Below are 10,990 nucleotides of genomic sequence, written 5' to 3' on the forward strand. Positions count from 1 at the left end.
GGTGAAGGACTAATCTAATCTTAAGTATTCTATCGCATACTCTAGCTACCTCGATTATCTTATCCACCCATTTCTCTGCAAGAAGTATACCCACGCTCCCGACCCCGTCTGTGTTCCCTGCCCAGAAAATCTTGTACCTGTGAGGAACCTCCTCTCCACCTTACTTCTTGGAGGCAGCAGATATCGACACATCTCCTTTCAAGCATCTCAACAATCTCACCAGACCTACCTTTCAGTGTGCCGACGTTGAGAGTGCCAATCCTGAGGGTGTGGGAGGTATGGGCCCGTGGAAACCTCTTACCTACTTGACAATTGCATTTCTAGCTCTGTCTTCAAGGAAGCTTTACTTCTTGGACTCACGTTTTTGTGCGCAACAATGTTGTTAAACTTCCGTTAACAGCACTGTATGCAAGTCCTTTCCATTTTCTTTCACACATGGATAAATTTTTCATTATAGACCTTAATGGTCATAAAGACACTATATCAGTGAATAGACTAAAAAAAACCTTCATAGAGAAGACTGTCCCTGTTCCCACTGCAGATGACACACACACAGCATTACAAACACGGCCCACACACCCACCTTCACATTCCATGACTACCATTGGGATCAATCAAGTACCAGACAAGGATTCTGGATTATTTTTCCATGTTTTTTACTTAATTTTTGAGAATGGTCAGGTTCATTTTTAGCATTCTCATTTGTGAGTTTATTTCAGATATTCTTGTTTTAAAAATCATCTCTGGCTAATCATTGAGAGGACATTGGTGTTTCCTTGGCAGAGGTTTGTGCTCTCTGAGTGCTCTTGTTGTTATTATTGTCAAACTGGCAGGACCTTTACCATGTTAGACATCATTTCTTCTAGTTTTTTACATTCTGAATTCAAATTCGATCAAAGTTGATTTTGCTTTTCATCCTTTCAGGGTTGATAACAAAGTACCAGCCAAGTACTGGGTTTGATGAAATCAACTAACCCACTCTCCAGAAGTTATTAGCCTGGTACCAAAATTAGAAACAACAATATAGCAGAATTGCTAGAGCATTAGAAAAATATTTTTGGCATTAGATCCGACCCACTACATTCTAAATTCAAATCACATTACAGTCAACTTTGCCTTTCATCGTTTTGGGGTACTTATTTTAATAAATACCGATCAAATACTCGGGGTCAATCTAATTGATCAATTCTCTTCCCCTCAAAATTACTAACTGTGCTAAAATTAGTGCTTATGGCAGAAAGATGGCAGAATTGTTAGAGTGCCAGACAAAATGGCTTTTGAAGTTCTGAGCTCAAACCATGCCATGGCCAATTTGCTTTTCATAATTTTTAAGGTCTATTAAATAAAGTACCAGTCAAATACTTGCCTTTCACTCTCAAAACTGCTGCCAATATTATTATTGTTGCTGTTATTATTTGTCATTTTATGTCTTAGTCAGAAGAGGAAATGCAGTGTCCATAACATTTTTGCAGGATTTACAAGAATGTTTCCAATAAGGGGAAAATCTTGATATTAACAAATCAAAGATCTGATCTCTATGCTAACATCAGATTGAGCTCTACTAAAGGCATATCCAAGAGACAGGTGAATTGAATTAAGTGATGGATTAAGTTCATCACCCCAATAACAGGTAGTCCATCTGGTGAACTTTGGCATAGTCTTTGCCTACACCAGAGGTTCTCAACCATTTTTTATCTATGGACCCCTTTGTTTATCATTTTATTCTGGTGGATCTCCATAGCCATTTGATGTTTAAAAGTTAATTTTATAGATACTTCTTTCAAAATTTGTATTTTGCTATTCACACACTCAGTTGTACAAGTTGAACTATGTAAAATGTTAGTCATTTCTTGCAATACATACATATAAATCAAAACTTTTCATGGACCCTTAAAATACTACTGTGGATCGCCAATTTACTATTTTGCTAGTGTGAACCCCACAAAATTTTAAATGGACCCCCTAGGGTCATATGAACCTCTATTAAGAACCACTGGTCAACACAATTTCATTCACAAGGGCCTAGGAAGACCTAATAAAAATACACTGTAATAGATGATACTTGTCCAAGGTACCACACAATGAGACTAAACTCAGATTCATGAGTTTGTGAAGCAAATTATTTAACCACAAACCTACACCTATGTGTAGATTCAGGTCATTTCTAACAAAAGAGACCCATAGAACAAGTACAATCCACAGATTCAATATTTCAAATATATTCAGCATGCAACTATTCAAGACCATACACAGTGCACTGTAATACTTTAATTGAGTTGTGTAGCCCTTGGTTAGTCAACTCAGCTCAAGTAAAAAAAGTGGTGGTTAGTTGCAGAGAGCACAAGCATAGTCATGATTACAAACTGAAGCATCACAGTGGGCAGAATCTGGAGTGGAAGTGTGCAACAATGTTAAGTAGACCTAAAGTAAAAACATCAAGCAGACCAAGAACACACAGGTCAAGAAGAAATAGAATACACCACACAAATTTTACAAACAAATGAAGCACACACAGAGGTAGTTAGCTAAGTGAATTAATGTAACACACATTGTCATATCTACACCTCTTTGATGAAGGAGGTGATGATAATGAGGAGGATGATCTCTTGTCTTGTGTCATGTATGTAAAAAAATTATTTTTGTAAAAATCAATTAACTTAACCTCAGTTTATTACTAGTACCACTCTCTCCACCAACCTGATCAAAACATTTGATGTGAAATATATAAATTACTACTGCTGATGATAGTGATGATAACAGTGGAGATGATGGTGATGACACTGATAATGATAACAAAGACAAGAATCTATATATTAATACACTAAGGCCAAATACATTATGTAGCCATATAGTTAGTTGAAGGGAGAGGTGAAGAGCAAGAGTAAAAGAGGAAGAGAGTTAATGGAAGCGAAAAATGAATAGAAAGAGAGAGAGAGAGAAATGATAACAATGTGAAGAGGAGAATTACATGTTTGTTGAAGTTAGAGGTAAAGAAAAAAAAGAGAGTGAAATATGAAGTGTTCAGCAGGGGGAAATTTTAAACATCATATATCATTGTGACTGACAAAAGAATAACATTTTAACATTCAATTTTTGATATTTTCTATCTGTCAATCTATTTAGCTATCTATCTATATTGACAATTACATCAGTGGGTGGACAATGGAAAGAAAGCATATATTAGATATAATAATAAAACGATGAAAGTAAACAAAGTTTGTTTTAGAAGCACTGAGATGTATTGAAAGATACAGAAATAATTTTTTTTTTTATTCTCAAATGCGTGATAATGCTAATAAATAACGTGATCAGGATAAATTATCCATACATTGCAGAAAAATACGTTACCGGCCAGTCATGAAACTCGAACTCACATCCCTGTGATTATGTGTCGAGTGCTTTACCATTAAGCTAAACTACCCAGTAACGAATTCTTCAGCAATTTTAGAACTTATAAATTTAGTTTCATAAGACGCTCACGTAAAATTCAACTTATGATGAAAGTAGACAAACACAATATTTATTAGCATTATCATGCGTTTGAGAATAAAAAATAATAATTTCTGTATCTTTCAATACATCTCAATGCTTCTAAAATAAACTTTGTTTGTTTACTTTCATCGTAAGTTGAATTTAACGTTAGCGTTGTATGAAGCTAAATTTATAAGTTCTAAAATTGCAGAAGAATTAGTTACTGGGCAGTTTAGCTTAATGGTAAAGCACTTGACGCGTAATCACAGGGATGTAAGTTCGAGTCTCATGGCTGGCCTGTAACGTATTTTTCTGCAATGTATGGATAATTTATCCTGATCACGCTATTTATTAGCATTATCACGTGTTTGAGAATTAAAAAAAAAAAATTTCTGTAATAATAAACTTATAAATAGAAAATAGATTTTTCAATGAAAGCAAAATAACTTAGCAAAATAGTCTTGGTTGGCAAACAACTTTGACTGAGCTTTGTTACTAAAAACTGTGGTGGTGGTGGTGGTGGTGGTGGAGATGAGTGAATAGTGAAAAAGAAGTAGTAAGTGCAATTATTTATCGTCTGCTCACTTGAAAATTGATATTTGTTTTTAAAATATGAATGATAATGTAAGCTAAACAAAAGAAAGAATGAGAGGGCATAGGCAACAATGTAAAGAGAAGCAGAGAAGTGAATCACTAGAAGAAGCATGAGGACTGCAGCGTAAAAGGGAAAATATGAACAAAGAGAATATAGTGAGCATTTACAACAGACAAGAGAATGTCTGATAAAATAGAAAATGAAAATGAGAATGTCAAAAAATTTGTAAACATATGATTGAAAGTTACATCATTGGTGACATGAATATCCTCTGTAATCATTGTGAAACTCTTAGATTTATAAATGAACCTTTCAACTCTTGAGAGAATGAGAAAGTCATGCTCCATCAATTACAACCTTATCCAGAACTGAAAGGTTTTTTAAAATTAAATTAATGCAGAATATACAATTTCAAAAGAAACACTAATTTTTATGGTTCTATATAAACTTCCAACTATCTAAATAAATTCCACAGATACTGCTAGTAATAATGATAATTATGAAAATAACAATAAAGATGAAGATGATGATGATAATGTTAACATGGATTATGACAATGAAAACAATAATGCTGAAACTTAGAGTTAAAGACAAAGAAAGGGTGTTGTAACATTCATACTTTCCTCAAAGTCACCCTTTATTGAGGTATACTACTTACTCCTTTAATTACATGAAGAGGCCATGTTTTGAGAGGAACATCCTGCAAGAACAAATTAATAAATGAAAAAAATGATAAGTTATAAATAAGAGAAGATGAAAATAAAAATAGAAAACATAAATAAGTATTAATTTGATAGAGAAAATGACATGTCCACATTGTGAACCCGTTGTAACTTGTAACTGTTGTATCCTTTACATGTTGGTAAATTAATAGACCCACTTTGGTAATCGCAGCATCACTATTAGCTCTGCCAGACACAACTCTCAACACAGTCTAACACATACTGTCTGTACCATTATTATTAATTCCCTACATCTCCCTTTTTAAGTTTTTCTTAAGAAGTGACATTTTATTTAGCAATATTTTTTTTTATTCACCCCACCTCCCTTTTCTGAGGTTTTTTTTTTTGTACAATTTAATATTTTTGCTCTTGGCATCTATTTTCAGGAACTCTGTGTTTTCATTTCCTCTCACTTGTACATCTGGGTTCAATCACCTGCAGTGCCTCATCAATGTTTTTGGTAAAAAAAGATAAAGTTTGCTCAATGTATATCCCCATTATGCAAATTACCTACAACACTACTGGAGTAATGGAATACAAAGTGACAGAGTGCAAAGTAGCAGGATTGAGTAAATAGAAAATTGAAAGGTTGGTCTGAATAGTGGAGGTCATGCTCTCTCTTACATATGCTCATACACACTCAATTGTTTACATATAAACACAAGAGAGAAGAGAGGATGGAAAGAGATAACTCTGAAGCAATGTGGATGCAATGGCAAGGGTAACAACAGCAACAATACCAATCACAACAATAACAACAATGACAATAATAATAAGAATTTCAAGTAAAGTACTTACAGCCACTGTCATACATCAGAGGTAAAGGGTGTTATTGCTCATTTCCTGTGACAAGTTTATAATGAAGGCTTCAAATAACCAACTCTTAAGCAGACAGACAAACCAGGTGTGTGTAAAAATTTCCATAGTCTGTAGTGAGCAACTCACAGTGTACCTGCTCCCCTCACAACTTTTCATTTGTATATGCCCACCATCAATTGCATAGTTACCTATTCACACCCGTGCATACAATGCTAGTCCTAAACATCAATACACTCATACTCAAATTCCCTCCTTACTATTATACCATATGGTAACTAAACTTCTTAAGTTGCTACTACTACTCTTCTATTCTGCCCATGCACATACCCACAGTAGCAAAGAAGCATATAAGTTTGAATTCACATAAACAATGGTAGAATATTCAAGTATTTTATGTAAGTTCAGTGGATCCAGTAAGTTAATTGGCCTACTGAATCTGAAGTTGTAGGAGATGCAAAATGCATTCTGCAGAAGGGTGGATATTACATATGTCTGTTATCTCAAAGTTAGAAAGTTTGATTTAAAAGAGATTTGGTTGCTACTTCTCGGAGGTCAATTGACCTCACTGACTTGAGGAACACATTTTACAATGCTATGTAAAACATAACGGAGGAAATTATGTAAAAGTATCAAAGCAAGACAATTTACCAAAGATGGCCCATCACAGTGTTTCTTCATCAGGTTCAACCAAATAAGTCGATGATTGACCAATTCTGGTTGTTTTTCATTGTATTTTTCAATATACTCATTGTATAAGTGGACAGTCTGCAGTAAAAATAAAAAAAGAAATATATAAGTGTGACATACATTGGTTTCAAATTTTGGCACAAAGCCAGCAAGCTCAGGGGAGGAGGTAAGTCAATTACATTGACCCAGCTTTCAACTGGTACTTATTTTATTGAGCCTAGAAGAATGAAATGCTAAGTCAACTTTGGCAGAATTTGAATGCAGAATGTAAAGAGAAACAAAATGCCACTAAGCATTTCACCCAGCATACTAACAATTCTGTCAGCTTTCCACCTAAATGTGACATGTATTGCTTTGGCTAAACATTAACATATCTTTAGTTATATCATCATCATTTAACATCCACTTTTCCATTCTTGCAGGACAGAGACAAGATTTGTTGATGTAGATTTTCTACAACTAGATGTCCTCCCTGTCCACATTCCTCACCTGTTTCCAAGCAAGGTAATATTTCCATGACCAGACATGTTTTTTATGAAAGCCTAGAAGCAAACAACATCACTTGTATGACAATGATGCTCATTTACAACCACTATCTGGACAAAAGTTTCACACAAGCATGCATACATATATATACATGTGACAGGCTTCTTTCAGTTTCCATCTACCAAATCCACTCACAAGATTTTGGTCAGCCAAGGTGTTGTGCAGTGGGACAAATCTCAAGACGATATAATTGAGAATCAAGCTTCTTAATCACACAACCACACCTGTTATAATTTGTTGAACAGAAAAAAGGTAAAGAAGACATGGGCACAGGAGTAGTGAGGGATGATCTCAGGATGCTGAGCCCTACAGAGGGAGTGCTGAAGCAGCTTCATGCAGCATGGAAAATTTGAATGTATCACTAATACTGGAGATGGAACAGAAAAAAAAAAAAGAAAAGAAAAAAGCATAAAAAGTAAGAAAATGAAAAATATGTGGAAATAAATAGGTTTTACCTTTTTGGAAACTAAAGAGTTGATTTTATCTTCAATAAGAAAGCGATAGTAAACTTTGTTGCCCATACGTAACCAGAGGAAATTGAGGCTAGGGCTGAATGCTTCTGAATCACTAGCCAAACGCTGAGCTTCCTGCAGAAATAAACATCACATTATATGGAAATATATATATATATACTATGGTTATGACTTTTTCACAACCTAATAACCCTATACTGTAATTCAATGAATAATTTCATAAAAGTCAGGAAACTAACATTTATTTTGCTTCATTTGAAAAAATGTTACCCCCAACTTAAGAAATCGATCACCACTTCTGGTCCAAATCATGCAAAATTCTAGCAGGGTTCATGACATCTGCTCAAGTGTTTACCAAACTTGGTGTGCTGACTCAATGCAATGCAGAAATAGTATATCTGAAATTTCACCTTTCTAGTTGAAGTAGTTTCGGAGTTATGGACTTTTAAAAGTGTAACAAACTCATAAGAGGCGGAGAGAGAACGTAAGTTCGTTTGCCCGAACATGAGAAATTATTGATTTCTCATTGGTTAAAAATTACTGCCCATATACGAATTCTGAACTTCGTTGAAGAAGTTTTTCATGGGGTACGGTTCTAGGAAGTAGTTATAAAAACCCTAATTTTTGGCAAACTCTCCAGTGATCGTTGGGTTGCTACTAAAATCCACGGCACTCACCCTCTTGAGTATCGCCTAATATTTATGCCGTGTTCAATACTCAAATCCGACAATATTTAATTGTTGTGAACCCTTATAGCTAGAATGAAAGATTAGTTAGTATAAATCTAAGTCGTAATTCTCTACGACGAAATGACTTTATTTCTAAATGTACTATAAATGCCAAAAATGTACATAATAAATTAATGTAGAAATTTAATTCCTTTTACTTCTCATTTTTTTCAACTTGTTGAATTTATTTCTGTATATTAATGAAACTGTATTTTTTTTAAGTGTAACAGTCAAAAAAATATAATCTGTATCTTCAACATACATGTACGTATGAACGCACATTCAGCGTCTTGGTATGTATACATCATAACATTTACGCAGCCTAAACTAAGAGTTATGCTTAGTGATAAATACTTATAATTAAGTTATAAGTAACGAGATTATCATTATAGCTTTTAATTAAGAAACTATAATATTTGTTATAACTTACGATCGGAAACATTGTAAGTAGAGATATAGTATATATCTCACTATCCGACCTATTACCACAAAAGTATAATCATTAGATGGCACTAGATTCACACTTCAGTATTTTCACTACCTAAATCTTTGTAAAAGCAAGAGAGATGTGAAATAAAAGTGTATTTATACATTTTTAAAATTACTAAATTGAAATTGCACTATGCAAAGGTTCAAAACAGCTATTTTAAGACAGAGGCCACTACAAGCATTCGATACCATACAAAATTAAAAACAATACATATTTTTTTACTTTATAGGATTAATTCCAGTTTTAAATATATAGGAAAAAGGGTGCTGGATGTTAGTAAATTTTAAACATAACAAAGAATTAATATGATTTGTTAGATAAAATAAATCGAAGCTGAAGTTTCTCCTTTTTACAAACATCATAAAGATCTTGAAGGCACCTGATTGCTCATTCTGCACTCTAATTTCTTCTGGGAATTTTGATGGTTCTCAACTTCAAAAGTTTTTTACAGAGTTCAATGCTTTTCTATGAACTTGCAGACTCTCACATAACTTCTGATAATCATGTGCATTAAACATTTGGTCAGTAAACCAAAAATTTGCCTAGCTGTAAATGATGAATCAACAAACATTGAGAAGCAAAACTCTTTTCTCTGGTAAAAGAATAAATGCCAAAAAAGCTAGTATTGCTCGAGAATTCTCTCTTGTATTACTTAAGTTGGGTATTTTTTGAAACTTTACAGTAGGAAATTTTCCAATTTCTTCAAAGAAACGTAAAACACTGGTCAAATGAAATAGAAATTTTATGTCATCTCACCATCCTGCTGATTCAGTAAAATTTTTTTCACCATTGTTGAAATTAGCCAGGAGTTTCTTGTAATTACTTAGAAGCTCTGGGATGAATGCATATTCAATATTGGGAGATGACTTTTTTCTCGAAGTTTGTTATCCATTACAACATGAAGAACTCTATCAAGGATATAATACTGACAACCAATAAATTGCAGTTCTTTCAAACCTTATTGAGCAAAGTCTTTGCAACTGAATGACAATGCCATTTCTTTTCCCAATATTCACACTCATTGTATCAGCAACAATCATCTTTACACAGTTCCATAAATTGAATTCATCTAAATCAGCTGTTATTCCTTTCACAATAGTATCGGTTTTTCCCTTTGGTAATTGGAGTGCTTCTGACTTAACTTCTCTCTGTTCATTCTTTAAAACTAGCACTTGGTATACTTGATAATTAATATGTTTACCATCAACATGCAATGACCAGTTTTCTAAATGTACTGTTTTCTCCATTTTCCTTTTCAGTTTAACAGTTTCTTTGATAGTCGATCTGAAAATACCAGATTGGGAAGAAGTCTCGACATTGATTCCATCTTGAGATAATTGTTGACAAACTGTTGTTGCTTTTAGGGTTGATAGCTTGGAAGATATTACTAACTTGGTTGCAGTTCCAGTTTTGCTATACTTCCTCCTTGTTTGCACGGATTCTTCATCTGATTTTTCAGACTCTTGATATTCACTTTCAGTCTCTGCCTCAAATGTTGACAATGACACTGGAGTTGCTCTGGTTAAAGTTGGCATTAAGGATACTTTTCTGCTTTTGGATGGGTGGATAGTTTTGGAATTGGCTGCCTTACCAGTTGCATACCCAACCTGTCCCTTGCTTTCAATTTGAAGATAATATAACCTTCTATCGTCACTGCACAGCCATTTCTTTTGTGATGTCAAAAATTCTTTTCAATAAATTGTATTTTCCTTTTTACATATTTATTGTAGGTATTCAGCACTTTTTCTACTTTGCTTGTACATTTTGAATTGATAAATATGGGAAACTTAATTTCTTTTGCCATAAAAAAGTTACTTATTTCAAAATTTCCTTTATTATTTCTTTCACTCTTTTGATGGTACCTCCAAGGAACAGATAGCAATCAACAATTTGAAGTTTCATTGGTATCCTGCAGTTGCTTTCCTAAGAATGCTCTTCCAGAGGAACAGGTGTTCTTTTCCTATGTGAGTCTTGAAATTGCACAAGATTCTTCGTCCAGATTTTTTTGTTTCTTTGAGTGACACAAGCACTCCTCTTATGAGACATTATTTTAGATACTCCAGTTGGATAAGCCTATTATTCTGAAAAACAGTTAATGTAGTCAGAGCTTTTAGCGTCACAGAAATAAAAAGGAGAGGAAGAGGATATCTCCTAAAGCAGGGCCTAAGTGGTAACAAATTAAAAACTCTATAACTCCTAAAGTACTGAAACTTGAAATTTGAGATAGACTGCTTCTGCATTGCATTAAGTCAGCACACCAAGTTTGGTAAAAACTTGAGTAAGCATTATGAACCTCCACAGCCCTAGAATTTGGCATGATTTGGGTCAAAAGTGATGTTAGATTCCTTCAGTTAGGGGTGACGTTTTTCTAAAAAAACTTAAAATAAAAATTATTTTCCCTCCTTATATGAAATTGTTCATCGACTTTCAATACAGGAATTTGCTTACTTCCAAGGCAG

At 33.9% G+C, this 10,990-nt stretch overlaps 1 protein-coding gene across 4 annotated transcripts in view; it reads right to left on the reverse strand.

Annotated features, from left to right (window-relative positions):
* Nucleotides 1–10,990, reverse strand: part of LOC106880721 (DNA-directed RNA polymerase, mitochondrial) — a 120,272-nt gene that overhangs the window by 46,657 nt on the left and 62,625 nt on the right. For 3 of the 4 annotated variants that reach the window (XR_008266737.1, XM_052976557.1, XM_052976559.1), the window contains exons 11-13: nt 7,296–7,427; nt 6,256–6,372; nt 4,725–4,766 (exon numbers count right to left, since the gene is read on the reverse strand). Coding sequence is in view for 3 of the 4 variants with exons in the window: in XM_052976557.1 (XP_052832517.1) it covers nt 4,725–4,766; nt 6,256–6,372; nt 7,296–7,427 (291 nt within the window). In the remaining variant the exon portion in view is untranslated. The remainder of the gene's footprint in view (nt 1–4,724; nt 4,767–6,255; nt 6,373–7,295; nt 7,428–10,990) is intronic. The other variant, XM_052976558.1, reaches the window with a different exon arrangement.

The sequence above is a fragment of the Octopus bimaculoides genome, chromosome 25 (genome assembly GCF_001194135.2).
Source record: "Octopus bimaculoides isolate UCB-OBI-ISO-001 chromosome 25, ASM119413v2, whole genome shotgun sequence".
In the NCBI taxonomy this organism is placed as follows: domain Eukaryota; kingdom Metazoa; phylum Mollusca; class Cephalopoda; order Octopoda; family Octopodidae; genus Octopus; species Octopus bimaculoides.